This window comes from Vicia villosa, linkage group LG7, assembly GCF_029867415.1.
Source record: "Vicia villosa cultivar HV-30 ecotype Madison, WI linkage group LG7, Vvil1.0, whole genome shotgun sequence".
In the NCBI taxonomy this organism is placed as follows: Eukaryota; Viridiplantae; Streptophyta; class Magnoliopsida; order Fabales; family Fabaceae; genus Vicia; species Vicia villosa.
Genome location: NC_081186.1, coordinates 51,026,530 through 51,044,389, shown reverse-complemented (window position 1 = coordinate 51,044,389; position 17,860 = coordinate 51,026,530). Strand labels below are relative to the sequence as shown.

The following is a 17,860-nucleotide window of genomic DNA, read 5'->3' as shown; positions in this document are numbered from 1 at the left end:
GTGATCCACCTCATGGGCCCCTAGGACATCCTTAAGGTGCGGGAGTCGAACCATAAGTAGGTGCAAGGGGATGAACCGAGCATGAGGTATGTCAAGATACCGAGAACCCTAACTCTAAGACGACAATCCCAACTCATATTGTGAACCCTTAACAACAATAGTTTTAATATTGATCTTTTAAATACAGTAAAATGCATAAATACACCAAATACTAGTAAATGCCCAAAAAAAAAAATCCATTAAAAATTCACAATGATATAATATTTTTTAAAGAATCTAAAATATTTTATTTTAGTATTTCAATTTCACCTTTTGTTAAAAGAGTATTTTGGTTAAATTGTCCAAGATGTAGTAGGGGTGCTAGATACAAAAAAAGGTGTGTATTAAGAATCTTCCTTATAAGTTATAACTTCTAATTCAAGGCCCAATCATATTTCTTTTGCAGAGCTTCACATCAAGAATTCAAGTCTCAACATGCTTCATCAAATCAACGAAATTACTACTTTGTCCCTGTCCTTGTAGTACCGGAAACAAGCTGGTGTCCCTGCACCGAACTCGCGCAATCGTAAAATCCAAAAGCCGGCCGGAAAACAGCCGGAGTTGATCGTCGGCCGCCATAAACAGTAAGAAATCCCGTCCGTATTTCTCAATTTATTACTTTTCTCGAATTTCCCTCTCCTTTCCTGTAATGCGCATAAGATTGCGATCCCAGCGCGATCTGCAATTCAGCGATTGCATGCTGAAGTGATAATTGACAAGTTAGATTAATTTTTTTTCAATGTTTATATATTGAAATCTTTCTATCAAATTTGATTTTACGATTTACTTCATATATTAGGGTTTTGTCACTCACTGTGCTCACTGTCACAAATAAAGTCAGAAAAATGTCACGAAATAAATTATTTATTTTCTTTGCTTCGACACTCTTTAAATCGGTGTCGGTTTGACGCTCATACAACACATGAGAGACAATTCACACAAGTGATTGAAAAAGAATTTGTTTTTTAACTTCAACACACCTTATACATTTTTAAAACAAATCTCACACATATTTAAAAGGGTTAAACATTAATGTTATCAATGGAAAATAAAGACAATAATTTTGATTAGAATATTTTTAACTCTTTTAATAAAAGATGGATAAATTAAGTTCAGATATTATCATATATGTAGTAGTGTCATTGTCTTTTGTTTTTGACATTATCAGTGTCGGAGCGTCCCTGTCGTGTTCCGGTGTCAGTGTTAGAGTTTATGATTCGTAGATTGCCTCTTCCTCCTCTAGTAGCCTGATTTGTTCCATTTTTCATAATCTATCTGATGGAATTGATTAACATGTTATAAATTGTTTAACAATATTTATCTGAGCTATTTAACTTTTAAGTACTTCCTTTTTTCAAGTATTTTAAAGTTTATTGTTGGCTTAATTCACCTTGTCTTGCTTTAGTTTTTGTGAAAGTAGCTAGCTATAAGTCACACCAAGTTAAAGTAGCTAGATGTTAGTCTTTATTTCGGAGAGGTTAAAATTCTTGTCTCAGTTCAAATGGGTGGAAAATTTTAAAACAGTTTTGCCCATTTGCAGTCAACTTCAAATAGTAAGCAAAAGTCAATTGGTTGCAAATGAGATGGATCATCAATTTGTCATTGTCATAGTCGGTACCCAACTTGTGTCAATGGTAGTATCTAGTGAGTAGTGACAATAATGTGATACACTACCAGAGTGAACTTGATAGGAACTCGCAATATAATCTCATGGGAATCTCTGTCTTGTGCAAAATTGAATTTGTAAAACGTGCGAGATTGCGATTTCCTATTCAGCGATTGCATGCTAAAGCGGATTGATTGGCAACATATATTAGTTTTTTTTAATGTTTATATATTGAATTCTATATATCAAATCTGATTATTCACTTCTTCGTAGATTAGGTTTATTTTTCGTACTCACTGTGACGAATTAAACTTATGATAAACCCCATTTCACTTATATCTATCCAAACAGAATTTCAAAACTAGGTTAGAATGCAATTCATTCGGGTTACCAAACTTACCGTATAAGAAGTTAGAAAAATAGGGTTTGAGTTTGAGTGATTCTTTAATCATTGACCTTTTTTTATGTATGTCTGATCTTTCCTCACTGCTAATCTGTTTTTTTTTTTTCAGATTCTAAATGACAACTAGGCACTTTGTTCAACTCTGCATCTATTTGTTAGCTGGATATTCATTTATATGGTCACCTGGAAATTGTTCGGTTGGTGATTCAGTATCAGGTCAGGTTAGTAATGAATTTGTAGAACCCTTGGAATGGCAAAATTAGAATTCTTTGCAAGAATCTGTATTCTGTGTTATTCTTGTTGAAATGACTTCTTTCAAAATGAGCATAGGACTAGCACCATAACGACCAATGTACAATACATGCTGCTCGTCGACTGTCCCATAATAAGCCACAAAGAATTTAGTGTTTAGAAATATTGAGAAAAAAAGCACTCCACGTATGATTGATGGGTGTGATAGGGGGAATAGCATCAAGGGAAAGGGTATACGAAGTAAGCATGGTAGTAGTGCCTAAACATTAAGAACAAGCAAATGCTGTTTTGCATATTCTTAAAGCCAACTAAAAAGTAAATTTAATGTTGTTTTAAGAATGGTACATTGAATGAGGGATTATACAAGACAAGGTTAGAAATACAATCTTGAGAGAGAAACTTCAGGGCAGCCCTTGCTGTAACCAGGGGTGTTCATTTTAACTGGATAAGCATGTTATTTATACCGATTTCCAAATCCAGTTATACAAAACGGGATAAATATATGTATGGTTTTAACCAGGCCCATATTTTGGACATGTTGGACACTCATATCCGATATGCTGGACATCTATATCCAAAAACAAAAACCAAGTAAATATTTCTGCCTAGCCTCTATGCATCTGTCTCCTTTTCACTCTGCTCGCAAAACTTCAAAATCCTTAATCCACAAACTCTAAGTCCATTATACCGTCATAGTTTTTTTTCACCTTTCAAACACGTTCTTTCATCATCATCACACTGTCCCTTTCAAACACAGTATTGTCATCCATTCTGTTGTGTTATTATGTGTACCATTGATCTTGTTGTATTAAGTTTGTAATGAATTTTTGAAATATTTACTTTATTAAGTTGTGAACATATGATTGTGTATGACTTATCTATGAAGTTTAACTCCATATTAATAAGTTATTTATTTATTTATTTATTTATTTATTTATTTATTTATTTAATAAACTATTCGACTGTAGGTTTAACTAGTTAAAAATCAATTAAACCTTAAACAGGAGGTCTCGCCAGTTCGCCCTCCGGTCCGATTTTTAAAACATTCGTATAAAGTTTCCCTTTTTTCTTTGGATCTTCTTGAACAATATATTTCATTTTCATTTCAGGTGACTGGCTCCCCAAATTCTATGTCTAATAGTAGAAATGCTAAATCTTTTTCTCCCGTGAAGCAATTTCTGATGCAGTCTTATTATGACAGATATACGGGCTTACTTGATTCAGACTTTGAAAATTTCATGTCTCATGAAGTCACTTCTGGTCTGTGTGAAGTGCTTCCAGAAAACCATAGTTCCATATTAAGATTGTCCATTCTAAAACGCAATCTTGTTGGGGAAGGTTCTCACCGTCACATGTCTACATTAATCAAATTACAAACCCAACAGCTGAACTCTTTGTCTGATCTTTTAAACGACTCATGTGAATTAATAATTATTGAAAGGCTGCCTTCTGGAGTTTTTGCTGATCCATTTGAATTACAACATCTTGCTCAACGTGGCGGTAAATACTCATCACCCGCTTTTCTGATTTGAATAAAAAAACGTGGGAAAGAAGTTTCATATTTTTACTTTAAGGAACATCTCCATATTTCTTTCAAGTTTCAATCGATAACACATTTTATTGCAGTGTTCAGTGATATTGCTGTCTTTGGTGATACAAATCTGGAGCTGCCTTCCTTCTTGTCCAATCGATCTGCCGTTGAAATCCACTTAGATATTGATCCAAATACATTGCTACAGCCAGCTAATATCAGCATAGAGTTTCCTTTGCACGCACGATATCAAGTAAGGCTGTTATAACTCAATTTATACCTTAATGCCACTTTTAGCTAAACCTTCCTTTTTTCTCACTCTTTTGCAGCCTCTGAATGAAAGTGGCTACTCAATAGTCGAATTTGGTGAACCGGATGCGATACTGCGCTGCAGCACAAAGGAAACGTTGGAAAATAGCAATTGTTTGGTCAAATTGAAAAATGATAATGCCAATCTGTATGATGCTGGTCTTGTTTGGAGAATACCATCTGGAAAAAAGGCGCACTCTGATCTTGTATCTATCGTTACATTTCTTACAGCCTTCTTATCAACTCTTGTAATTATGGTAACATCATTGCATTATTTTAATAGCAGAGTGAGTAAAGATTTGAAACAGTCGTGAAGGTTTTCTTATTATTAATGCAGCTTTTATTCAGTGATTATATACATTCATGTAAGGATATTTTCTCAGCTTGTATTTATCTAAGGATATTTTCTCATTAGTCAAGAAAAATAATTTGCTTGAATTTTTTAATCACATAACCACAATTCTTCATTTATAAGTAAAAATAGTATTAAGGTACTTGAAAACCAAAAAATAGTTTCGCATTTGTTATACTAAGCAAGTGGAAAATAATTTTTATTGCAAAATTTGCCCTTGAAACTACCATGAACTCATTCGTAGACCGTCAACCTAAAATCAGTTATTGTACTAATATTTGAATCATTTACCAAAGGAAAAGTGTTTGTTGAATTTAATTATGTAGCTCCTGGACATTTTTTAGACTCAATATGTTGCTCACCCACTACGAAAATTCAATAATGTTCCTACAATATAAATTTTATTCTTCAGATGCATTTAAAATGTTAAATTCTCTGATGTTTTTGCCAAATCAAAGGTAAATTCTCTGATATTATTCTTCAAAGGCTTTGTCATTATGTCGGCCAGCTGCTCAGTGCTGCAATAGACTAATTTAACGACACTTTCCTTTGTCAATTCTCTGAGAAAATGGTATCGGACTCTTATGTGCTTTGACTTCCCGTGCATGACTGCATTTTGTGACAACTTGATAGTGGACGTGTTGTTGCAGAACATAACTATCTCTTCATCTTGTTCATGCCCGATTTCTTTCAATATCCTCCTAATCCAAATGGCTAGACAAGCACATGTAGCTGCTGTTGTTACATACTCTGCTTCAGTAGTTGATAGAGTTATGATTGGTTGCTTCCTTGAGGACCATGCCACATCTCCTCCACTCATCAAGAAAACATAGCCTGAAGTGCTCCTACCGTCATCCACATCTCCCGCGTAGTTACTGTCGCTGTAGCCTAAAAGTTCACTCTTCTCTTCACGTTGATACCATATCCCGAATTCCAGAGTTCCCTTCAAGTACCTCATGATTCTTTTTGCAGTAGCAAAGTGTAACTTAGTAGGATTTGCCATAAAACGACTAATAAGACTTACCACAAACATCAAGTCAGGTCGTGTGGCTGTGAGATACATTAAGCTGTCCACCATTTTCTTATATAGCGTTCATTCGACCTTCACACCAGCTTCAGCTCAGCCAACCTTCTGTCCAGGGACTATCGGATTACAAACGGAGTTGTAATTTTGCATCCCAAACTTCTCGATCAACTTAGCAGCATATTTTCTTTGACATATAAAGATGCCATCAGCCTTCTGCATCATTTCAATGCCAAGAAAATATCTCATCTTTCCCAAATCAGTCATGTCGAATTCATCCTTCATGGAGCGCTTGAACTCATTCAACAACTCCTCATCATTACTAGTGAACAATAGATCATCAACATAAATGCTCACAATTAAGATTTTACCTTCCTTGACGAAATAAGCATCAATGCGATTGAACCAAGCTCTGGGCGCTTGTTTTAGTCCATAAAGATCCTTATGTAGCTTATAAACCATGTCCTTCTTCTCTGCTACTTCATAGCCTTGTGGTTGCTCTACAAATACATCTTCCTTCAGCTCACCATGCAGAAAAACAAAATTGACATCGAGCTGATAGATTTCCCATCCTCTTTGCGCTACCACATCAATGATCATCCTTACTATATCCATTCGAGCCACCAGTGCGAATACCTCTGTGTAATCTACTATGTACTCTTGAGCATACCCTTTTACAACCAGCCTAGCTTTGAACTTTTCTACCTTCTCCAGTTCATTTAATTTAGTCTTGTAAATCCACTTAACCCCAATAGCCTTAGCTCCAACGAGAAGTGCAGACAGCGACCACATGTGGTTCCGTTCGCTGGATTGTATCTCAGCAATCTCAGCATCCATCGCTTGTTTCCATTTCTGATCTGCTGCTTCTTGAAAACTGGTCGGATATGATATGACCATGAAAGCTAGGTTTTCAATCTCGACTCTAGCCATGATTGCTTCTTCCTCTGTATCTGATAGCCCTTCTTCTGTGACATAATCTGCAGACCAGATTGGTAGTTTTCTCTCCCTTCCCGTTGTTGCTATCGTTTCTCCAGTTGGTGGATCGTTTGGTGAAGGAGTGTCATCAGTGTCTTGTTCTGCTTGCATTCTCAGCATCTTCATAATCATTTTCCCACTCAAGTTCAATGCTTTCTTCACCAGAACGACCAACATCTTACCAATTCCACTTCTTATCTTCCTCAAATATCACATCTCGGTTGATGTGAAACTTTTTTTCCACTGGATCGAACATCTTAAAGGCCTTGGATTCACTGCAGAAACCTAACAGGACACACTTCACGCTTTTGTCAATGAGCATGCTTCTTTTAACATCAAGGATATGAACATATTCGATACATCCAAAAACCCTAAAGTGTTCGATTGATGGCTTTCTTCCACTCCATGTCTCTTCAGGAGTCATATCTTTTACAATGAGTGTAGGAGATCTGTTAAGAATGTGATTCACCCATTGCACAACATCTGGCCAGAAATATTTTAGTACCTCTTTCTCTAATAAGGTTGCCTCACCATGTTCATGATTGTGCGATTTTTGCGTTCAGCAATGCCATTTTGCTGCAGCGTGAAGGTGATGGTCAACTGTATTTTGATTCCATGCTCTCTACAGAATTCCTTGAACTCATCTGAGTTGTATTCTCCTCCTATATCCATTCTTAGACATTTAATGAACAACCCAGTTGGCTTCTCCAAAAACGCTTTGAATGTCTTGAACTGATGAAATGCTTCTGATATTTCTAGCACAAAATATATCCATGTTTTTATCGAGAAATCGTCAAAAGCTTATCAAGTACCTTATTTGACTATTTGATGGTGGATTCATCGGGCCACAGAGATCAGAGTGGATAAGCTGTAATCTTTCAGTGGTTCTCCACTTGCCCTGTTTTGGAAATGGAACACGATGGTGTTTCCCTTTGACACACGTCTCACAGGTGGTTTTCATATCTCCAATTTTAGGTAAACCCACAACCATCTCTTTACTGCATAATGTGTGAAATCCCTTGTAGCTGAGATGCCCATATTGGTGGTGCCACAACTCTGCCTTGTCTGAGATATCAACCTGCATGAATCTCTCCTCCTTTGTTTTGTCATTTGATTCACCCAGTAGAATAAACATCCTATTAGCACTCATAACATATTCTGCTATTTTTCCTCTCAAGGGAGGAAAGATGCTGCATGTTTTTTGATCTTCTCCTTTGAATAGAACGTCTAAACCCCGTTCTTGAAGTTTCCCAACACTCAGCAGGTTGTTCTTTAATTTTGGAATATAATACACATCGTTGACCACATAGCTTATTCCCTTGAGCATTATCTTCACCACTCCTTTCCCACCAATCATCAGTTTGTGATTGTTCCCAAGCTTAACATTATGTGTGAAGCTAGTGTCCAAGCTTGAGAACATGTCTTTTTCTCCACACATATGGCTTGAACATCCAGAGTCCACGAATGACACATCTCCTCTTCTAGTACCTTGAAATTCCACATACACCATGAGAAGAACTTCATCATTTTCTTCGATCTCTGCAAAATGTGCCCCATTATTCCTATTTGGACATTCATATTGGAAATGTCCAAGTTTGTGGCAGTTGTAACACTCGATTGTTGATTTGTTGAATGAGCGTCCTCTTCCCCTGCCTCGACCTCTGTACGATCCTCTGCCCATGCCTTTGACACTGAGAGCTTGATCATCTTATTCATGACCGATCTTTTTAAATTTCTTTTCATGTACGGACTAAGAGCTCTGTAGCTAGTCAATCGTCATCTTTTCTGTGTCTTTTGACTCCTGATGGACACCACCACATATGTAAACTTGTCAGTTAGAGTCCGAAGTATTTTCTCAACAATCTTCGAATCTAACATGTCTTCTCCATTGCTTCTCATCTTGTTGGAGACAGGCATTACTCTTCCAAACTAATCATCGATGTTCTCTTCATTCTTTATTGCAAGAACCTCAAAATCTCTTCTTAAGGTTTAGAGAAGAGACCGCTTCACCCTTTCGTGGCCTCCAAATTTTCTCTTCATCGATTCCCAAATGATCTTGGATGTTTTGCGATCCAAGATCTGTTCAAACACAACCTGATCAATTGTCTGGAACAGGTAGTGCTTCACTTGACAGTCCTATATCTTGAGCTCCTCAGGAATCTTCTTTTGCGCTGCATTCAATTCGATTCCCTCTGCCGGTTCGATGTAACCCTCTTTCACTAGACTCCACAAACCCTTGACACGCAAGAGGTTTTCCATCAGTTCACTCCAATGGTCATAGTGACCATCAAACTGTGGAATCTTGGTGAGTGTTTTGTCGTCGCTCATCTTCTCTCTCTTGGATCACATTGCTTTACTTTGGCTTTGATGCAAAATGTAAACCATAAGTTTCACTGAATTGCAAATGCACTAGAAATTATCTACTTTATTCATAGGTTTCAATAAAAACTACAAACAACCGAAAATCCTAAAATAAAATACATGAATCCACTAGCTCCACTAACAAGAACAACGAGAATTTAGCAAAACATAAAGTGACATGTTCTACCCTAAAGAATAGGTCATTATTGAAATAACTAAAACTTACACAACAAGATCCATATCCCTCAAAGACTATATCATGAATTTGTCTTTGGACCCTTGACTATGTTCATACTGTGGGCCTTTATAATGGGACGACAAAACGACACGCCCATAGGTTTTCATAAAACAACTCAACGGTTGAGATGAATCGGAGACCAAAACTGAACGGCAGCGATGAAAGCACAAGAGACATGAAAAAAAAACTGCTATCGATCGCTAATTGTGGCGGCTGAAGAAAAATGAAAAAACTTGCGCAACAGGCAATGAAATGATTATATTAAAGTTCAGACAACATAACTACATTATTAATATTTAATTTAATAATACCGTTAATTAAAGTAATTAGAAGAAATTAAAGGTATATCGCGATCATGGTGCTATGGGAGATTGCACTTGGAACTGCGTATTTTTTGGGTCTCAAACGAACTTACAGGCACGCTATAAGGATTCAACGTAGGATCATAAACCCTAACCACTCTCAGATCCGCCAATTTCTTCACAGGTATTCACTTTTTCAATTTCAATTCAATCTTTCCATTAATTACTGGATCTGTGTTTCAACTTCAATTCTATGGTTCACAGCCTTGAACGGCTTAATGAAAAAATGGAACCTCTATAAATTTTGGTGTTTGTGTTTGCATCTGCCCTGATGATAGTTTGACATAATACAATATCGTTTATGTTGTCATTTCACAGAAGAACTCGTTCTGTATTTGATGTAGCAATCAAAGTTCATCAGAATATTCAAGTAAGGGACATAGAAGTTGGCCGGAATCTCGGAAACTTCATTTTACGATGTCTCGATCGAATGAAACCGTCAGCTCAGATTCATGGTGGATCACCCACAAATGGTGCTAGCTCAATTATAAGAACGACAGAGCTTCAAGCTAAGTCTTTCAATCTCGGAAGACCTAGTTACTACAGGTTATTCAAGAGGGGATCAAATAAGCGCTTATTTACCCCATCATCAAGTATATGGCCAAAACCTTTCCCCACCATTGCAAGTATGTTGCGACCACCAAATCCTGCTGGGACATCCACCCACTATCGGAACCTCAGTATCTATCCTCATGATGGTTTTAGAACAAACTGTAATGCTTACCGATCGGAAGGCGTTATTAGGAAGGACATCATGCAATGGATGCTGCAAAACTAAGGACCAATTTATTTTCCTCAGAGAGAAGCAGTGGCTCCTGAAGCTCTTCATATTATCTTTTCCTATCCAAAGAATTCATTTTTTTTGTTTGTTTTAGTTTCTTTGGACTTCATATAATCTGTTGAGCTTCCTTGTGGAGAATGAACTGTGGAATATTTGTCTGTAGTTTTTGGTTTAAAGAACTAAAAGATAACAATCATGTTGTTTAATAATAATGAGGTTTTGTATTTTTGTTTTTGTTTCTCTCAGAAAATGGTGTTTTCAATTAGATTTAGCTTATGCAACTTGTAGATTGATTTTTTGATGCACCAGTTGAATCTGTTATAAGGTGGCAAAATAATTCGTTTGAGAATCCATTATTATACCATGCATGTAACTCATTTAAAGGTAATCCATTCAATCCTTATTCTCATGAGATTCAATTGAGTGAATTGTCAAAATCCATAACATGTCAAAGATAAAGATAAATATTAAAATAGAGAGAATGATAGAGTAGGTTTTGATTTGTCATTACTGCAATCAGTCACAACATAGCACTTATAGTGCCTGAGAAATGACATGCTACATGTTGTAACGACCTGTTACTGACCACTGTTAGTCATTGGTCTATGTCTGGAATATGGACTAGTTGTTTTTCAATGACTTTTTCTTTCTCAAAAAATAAATAAATCAATCTCCATGTACTTGTGGGTCAATAACTGGTTGATTGATTATAGGATCACATGGGATGTATAGCAGTCGGCAGGGAACAGACACCGTATATACTTGCTCACAGTAGTAGTTCCTTAATGCGACAAGCACCACCATCCACTCCTGCTAAGGTATCTTGTGCATGCCACACACACATGTGTGTCTGTTCATATAGGCCTATGCTTATTCATTTCAATATGTTGATATATTGCAAATCTTAAGCATTATGATTTAAAGTGAATGCGTCCGGTAACTTGTGTGTTCTATTCAAATTTTAAGTATTATGATTTGAATATGATGATATATGGCAATTTTAGATATGCTGGCAATTTTAGATATATTGGATTCATGTAGGCCCATGCTTATTCATTTTAATTTTTGGTATTAGGCTTATGCACAGGCAACACTGCTTTTTAGAAGTGATCCATCAAACTATCTTGATATTGAAACAATCTTCTTTTCTTGATTATAATTTTTGGCAAGTAGGTTCCTGGGAATAAGAGTTGCAGTACTCAATATTCTTCTTTTACGTGTTGGACACGTTCCTCCGACCGGTTCTAACCGGAAACGAAGGGCTGAACAGGCGGGTAGGGGGTTCCGTGCACCTCGCCGCCGGGGTAGTAGAGCATCCACTGATGTGGACGAGCAGGTGCATCAGGATGAGATTGCTGAGGTTGAGGCGGTTGATGTTGTGCGGGAGCCGGCTATTGGTGAGGAGCTGGTGGCTGTTGCTGAGGAGCAGGTACCTGTTGCTGATGAGGAGGTGCCTAGAATTGAGGAGCGGGTGACTTTGGTTGAGGAGGGGGTTGCCGAGGAACGGGTGGTGCATGATACAGACACCACCACAGGTGCATCTACGGAGCCTTCAGTACACACTAATGGAGGTTTTCCACGAGGACCTTCTAACATGTCCGTTTTGACAGGATATGCTGACCATGTCGCTTATAGGATATGGAAGGGCTAGGTATGAAGAGCGTCCAGTGTTGAAGCTCACTTCTCACGGGTCAAAGTTGAAGAACTTCTCCGAGAGACCGATGCCTGAGCAGGTGGCGAGGATAGTTCGGGACTTCCATTTGATGGACTTTGCTGGATGCTCCCTGACGATGCTGGACGCCCCTCTATTATCAGCTTTTGTTGAGAGATGACACCCGGAGACATCATCCTTCCATCTTCCATTCGAGGAGATGACGGTGACTCTGGATGATGTGCATTTCCTATTTCACCTTCCAATAGCTGGTACGTTTTTTACACCAGTTCATAGAGACCAGGCGTTGTGAGACTGATGACCCTTGTGCGAGGAGGTGGAAGGCCAGACAGACCCTTCCAGGAAACAGACCCTTGTTGTAGTACATGCGGAGGCTGAATGCTCTGACGTTGGATGATGTCATCTAGACACCTTATACAGCTCACCACGCACATCGTCCTTTGAGGTATCTTCCTTATATTCAAGGTATGTCAGATGGGAGAGCCATGTGGTTAGACACTTGCGTGAGAGGTTTCTACGCCAATATGGTTATATACAGGGCATCCCACGCCCGGTCCTAGAGGCTCCAGCTGGTGGCATTGATCGCTGGTTTCAGAGCCACATCCTCAGCTCCCCCGTGAGATTATGGATACAGCCATTGCGGTTCAGCAGCCTGGGCAGTGTCAGGATGGTTACCTGGAGTGGTTCCTCAGTGTGTCACACCCTAGGGTCAACCCATCTTCCGCAGCATCTGATGTTCCAGGGCCTTCAGGTACCAGGGCTTCTTCACCACCACCACCTCCACCTCGCGCTGGTGACCAGGACAACCGCCTGCAATACATCGCAATTCACTTGGATAGCCTCATGGGTTTGGTGAACCCTGATGGTGAGGTTCACAATATTTTAGCTAGGTGGGGGGATGTTTCTTGTGGAGGACCTATGTAGATTTATTTTGTTATGATTGTTATTTGTATATTTGTATATTTTGTACGAACATCTTATGTATGAACATCTTTCTTATTGCATAATCTTTTTGGCTAGTACATGCAGTGTTTTAAAAACCTGACCGGTCGGTCAGACCGGTCGAACCGGGACCAGCTAGATAACCAGTCTTGTTCAATAGTTGGATCGGGAATGTCATTGAGTCGGTGTGAACCGGTGTAAACCGCTAAAATCGGAAAAATCGGCGGTTTTTGTGAACCGACGGTTTAAATTCATTTTTATATTTTTTTATTTTAAAAAATTAAAATAACGTCGTTTTGACTATTTTAATGAAAAATTAAAATAAAAAATAAATAAATAAAGTTCAAATAAAAAAATAAAAGAATTGTTGGAGATGCGGTTGATTTTGTTACCGATAATTTTGATATTGAAGAAGGAAATCCCAATATTGAAACAATTTTTTTTTCTGAAATTAAATTACTAGACAATTGAATTATTTTGTTATAAATTATTCAATTAGATTATGTTGCGATTAAACCTTTGTTTGCAATTATATTTTATAATTATGCACTATTTTATTGTGTGTGATACCTATGTGTAAAATTTGAATTTAAATTATAAACTTGTGAATTTATTTATAATATGATATTTTTAAAAAATTTAAGTGCTAGTTATATTTTGTCGAAACTCCGATTCAACAGATTTTATACCTATATAATTTTGTTATAACGACTGGGCTATTCAACCGAGTTATCCGATTTAACCTGGTTTAGTCATGGGGTTCGTCCAGTGACTAAGTGATTCGATCAATAAACCAGTGACCCAGTACCTTCACCAGTTTGATGTCCGGTCTGATTTTTAAAACAATAAGTACATGTTGCGAGTATAAAGAAAATAACATCAATAACAAACAAACATCAGATGACAAACAACACGCATAAATAGTACTCCGAAACATGAAAACCTAGGCACTACCGGAAGACTCTGGACGAATTAGACACTTCATTATATCGTCAACGGATCTTTGGATTTGCGCATCCAATTCGATCGGACCTTTAGTTATCCTAAGGCAAAATAATTTCCACATGGCCTTCACATCTTCATCACTCTTCAACTCGATTAAGTTGTATTTCACCCTTCCATTTGTATCAATCCAGTCCTCCCGAAACTCGATCTTTGTCACCCTTTTGTTATCGGAATCAGGCAACAAATTATTCAACGTTTCTTTCAAGGTGGCAAAGGATTCAGCGTCGTCTGGAATCTTGGTTTGAACAGCAGGCTTGCGGCCATTGAAATACATAGATACTTTAATCAAATACTGAGGAAGAGACATTTTGTTGAAATGATGTGTTATCCAATAACCCTAACACCCCTATTTATACAAATGGTGGTGCATTCTAGACCACACAAATGCACCGGTGCAATCAAGACCCTCCAAAAGTGTCGGCAAAATCTCAACCGTTCAAAAAACCAAAAATTGAAACATAACAGAAATTTAGTTAATTTTAAAATTCTGGTATACCAGAATTTTGAAAATTCCGATATACTTAAAATTTGAAATTTTTGATATACTGAAAATTTCAAATTAACTATATTTTTGATTGCTGTACCAAAAATTTCAAATTAATTGAATTTCTGTACCGAAAATTTTGAGATACATACCAAAAATATATTTCAAAAATTTTTTATTTCTCACATTTTTTTAACCGGAGTGAAATTGGATTAAATAAAATTGAGGTGGCAGATATAAAAAAAGTGATCACAAGTTAATTTCTCCAAGAATTCAAGTCTCAACTAGCTTCATCAAAACAACGAAATTACTACTTTGTCCCTGTCCTTGTAGTATCGGAAACAAGCCGGTGTCCCTGCACCGAACTCGCGCAATCGTAAAAACCAAAAGCCTGCCGGGAAACAGCTGGAGTTGATCGTTGGCCGCCATAAACAGTAAGAAATTCCGTCCGTATTTCCCAATTCACTACTTTTCTCGAATTTCCCTCCCCTTTCCTGTAATGCGCATAAGATTGCGATCCCTGCGCGATCTGCAATTCAGCGATTGCATGCTGAAGTGATAATTGACAAGTTAGATTAGTTTTTTTTTCAATGTTTATATATTGAAATCTTTCTATCAAATTTGATTTTACGATTTACTTCATAGATTAGGGTTTTGTTACTCACTGTGCTCACTGTCTCGAAATAAATGATTTATTTTCTTTTGCTTCAACACTCTTTAAATCGGTGTCCGTTTGACGCTCATAGAACACATGAGAGACAATTCAGACAAGTGATTGAAAAAGAATTTGTTTTTTAACTTCAACACACCTTATACATTTTTAAAACAAATCTCACACATATTTAAAAGGGTTAAACATTAATGTTATCAATGGAAAATAAAGACAATAATTTTGATTAGAATATTTTTAACTCTTTTAATAAAAGATGGATAAATTAAGTTCAGATACTATCATATATGTAGTAGTGTCGTTGTCCTTTGTTTTTGACATTATCAGTGTCGGAGCGTCCCTGTCGTGTTCCGGTGTCAGTGTTAGAGTTTATGATTCGTAGATTGCCTCTTCCTCCTCTAGTAGCCTGATTTGTTCCATTTTTCATAATCTATCCGATGGAATTGATTAACGTGTTATAAATTGTTTAACAACATTTATCTGGACTGGTATTAATATTATGCTCTTTTAACTTTTAAGTACTTCCTTTTATCAAGTATTTTAGAGTTTTTTGTTGGCTTTATTACTGAACTGGAGCTTATTTTGTTGGTTTTATTCATGTTGTCTTGCTTTAGTTTTTGTTAAGTAGCTAGCTATAAGTCACACTAAGTTAAAGTATCAGCTAGATGTTAGTCTTTATTTCGGAGAGGTTAAAATTCTTGTCTCAGTTCAAATGGGTGGAAAATTTTTAAACAGTTCTGTCCATTTGCAGTCAACTTCAAATAGTAAGCAAAAGTCAATCAGTAGCAAATGAGATGGATTATCAATTTGCCATTGTCATAGTCAGTACCCAACTTGTGTCAATGGTGATGGGACGACGCCATTATCTAGCGTCAATAATGTGATACGCTACCAGAGTGAACTTGATAGGAACTTGCAATATAATCTCACGGGAATCTCTGTCTTGTGCAGATGGCTTGTGCAAAATTGAATTTGTAAAACGGACAGCCTGATATATAATCTCAAAGTCAAACTGATAGTTCCTCTTCATAAGAATAGATAAGGTGATCTGTTTCTCTCATAAGATATGACTAAATGAAAATAAGGGCAGTTGCATCAATATTATAAACCACCCAAAACCAAAACAATTGATTCATATTCTCATTATCATGGTGCCTGATTTGCTGCTTTTTTTTTAGTCTGTAAATAGGGAAATCGGTCGAATAAGAACCAAATGATCAAGCAGTTTTTGAACTGTTTAAACCTGTTCAGAAACCAGTTGTGAAACCAGTTCGTTTTGAGAATTTTAAACTGTTTCAACAATTCAAAAAATCATTTCAGTTTGGTTCAGCAGAACTCGTTTCTGATAATGTTTGTTTTGTTGTCAACAGGAAGCAAAAATCAAAGGATTTAAAATGGAATTGGCAGACAGAGCGGTTGGATTCCTATTGTCCATTATAAGCTTATCGATTTTCACTTATTATACTTTCTGGGTTATCATCCTGGTTAGTAACTTGTCTAGTACTTTTAATGAATTATGTCTTCCTGATTTTAACTTCCTGATAAGTTTATCGATTTTGTGCTCTTTCAGCCATTTGTAGATGGTGATCATTTCGTACATAAGTATTTCTTACCCCAAGAATATGCCATATTAATACCCGTTTCTGCTGGTGTGGCTCTTCTTTGCCTCTTATGCATATTTATTGGGTTCGTGATGCTCAAATCCAAGAAGAAGAAGGCATAATGCATGTTTTGCACTATTTTTTTGATGTTTTGAAACAACAATGTATTTCTAGCATTTTACACCAGAAAATGAAATAATTGTAATTTTGTATGTCTATACTGTGTTAATTGGTGTCAATGCTCTGATGCTCTGATTTACTTGCAACATATTACACACACACACACACATAAATAGAATTCATATGTTTTGATTTATTTTGTTCTAAACCAGTAACAAACCTGTTCTAAATAGCTTATTTGCAGTGTTTATCAAAATAAGTGTTTATGAATAAGTTTGTATAATCAATTTTTATTACAAAAGATAAAATAAATATAAATGATTTATATATATATATATATATGCTATAAGTTGTTTTTATAAAGTGTTCTTGAAGTTATAAAAAGAAGTTAAAAAAAAGTTTATGAAAAATGTCACAAGCTAGATAAGGTCTTTAAAAAAACATCACAAAAACTTATATTTGTAGATAAGCTTAAATAAGTTGTAGCAAAAAAAGATAAGCTCTAACAAACAATTTCAAATAGGGCCTAAATCTTTTTAACAATAAGCAAAGTTATGCTTGTCATAACTTGGGTCAAATTGTGCGTTTGCAGGTGTTGTATATGTTGATGTTTAATTTTAATTTTTTTTTATCACTGAGCAAATTTTTACGTTATGATGATAATGCTTAAATGTGTTCATGTGAAAGTTTTCAAATTAGGCTGTGGATTATAATAAGGAAGTTTGATTCTGGTTCTGATAAAAGAATGTCCTTCATTACAATGAATTGTGAAAGAAGTGGTAAATATAAAAAACATATTTGGAAAAATGTGATACATCGAAATAAGAAAATGTGGTTGTCGTTTTAAGTTGCACGGCTACCATATATCAATTTTTATTGAGCATTTAATATGTTATGCATTGTACATAATCATAGATTCAACTCTAAGCTAGTTGGACATCCTATTTTCAATCATTTAGATTCTGACGAGAAAAAAATTGTTACTGAATGAACATTGTTTAGCACTAAAACATACTCGTGACTTTGAAGGTAAAATCATGTTCCTTACTACGAAGAATGAGAAACTAACGAAGTTTTATAATGAAACAATGACAATAATCCTTAAGGTTGGACTCTAGAGTTTTGACATTGCC

The 17,860-nt window shown here is 36.4% G+C and overlaps 2 protein-coding genes across 9 annotated transcripts; both read left to right on the top strand.

The window, feature by feature from the left end:
• Nucleotides 1-428: 428 nt before the first annotated feature.
• On the top strand, nucleotides 429-16,846 carry LOC131620553 (dolichol-phosphate mannose synthase subunit 2). 8 transcript variants are annotated; one of them, XM_058891669.1, is made up of 5 exons: nucleotides 429-623; nucleotides 2,158-2,264; nucleotides 3,410-3,800; nucleotides 3,927-4,084; nucleotides 4,161-4,843. In XM_058891669.1, exons 3-5 carry the CDS (start codon nucleotides 3,431-3,433, stop codon nucleotides 4,452-4,454), a joined length of 822 nt encoding a protein of 273 aa, XP_058747652.1. In that variant the 5' UTR covers nucleotides 429-623; nucleotides 2,158-2,264; nucleotides 3,410-3,430; the 3' UTR covers nucleotides 4,455-4,843. The 8 variants fall into 8 exon arrangements, with proteins under 8 accessions (XP_058747652.1, XP_058747654.1, XP_058747653.1 ...); XM_058891671.1 differs by having other exon boundaries at nucleotides 3,502-3,800; nucleotides 4,161-4,841; XM_058891670.1 differs by having other exon boundaries at nucleotides 2,158-2,269; nucleotides 3,502-3,800; nucleotides 4,161-4,841.
• On the top strand, nucleotides 9,322-10,728 carry LOC131620555 (uncharacterized). The gene is made up of 2 exons (XM_058891677.1): nucleotides 9,322-9,576; nucleotides 9,771-10,728. The coding sequence occupies exons 1-2, from the start codon at nucleotides 9,446-9,448 to the stop codon at nucleotides 10,228-10,230; spliced, it is 591 nt and encodes a 196-aa protein (XP_058747660.1). The 5' UTR covers nucleotides 9,322-9,445; the 3' UTR covers nucleotides 10,231-10,728.
• Nucleotides 16,847-17,860: the final 1,014 nt, after the last annotated feature.

What these genes read in the sequence shown, in the direction of transcription:
- LOC131620555 (XM_058891677.1), top strand. Translation starts at nt 9,446, where the DNA reads ATGGTGCTATGGGAGATTGCACTTGGAACTGCGTATTTTTTGGGTCTC. An exon ending in ATCCGCCAATTTCTTCACAG is followed by an intron (nt 9,577 to 9,770) that starts GTATTCACTTTT and finishes GTCATTTCACAG; the next exon opens with AAGAACTCGTTCTGTATTTG.
- LOC131620553 (XM_058891668.1), top strand. Translation starts at nt 2,165, where the DNA reads ATGACAACTAGGCACTTTGTTCAACTCTGCATCTATTTGTTAGCTGGA. An exon ending in ACATCTTGCTCAACGTGGCG is followed by an intron (nt 3,801 to 3,926) that starts GTAAATACTCAT and finishes ATTTTATTGCAG; the next exon opens with TGTTCAGTGATATTGCTGTC. An exon ending in CTTTGCACGCACGATATCAA is followed by an intron (nt 4,085 to 4,160) that starts GTAAGGCTGTTA and finishes ACTCTTTTGCAG; the next exon opens with CCTCTGAATGAAAGTGGCTA.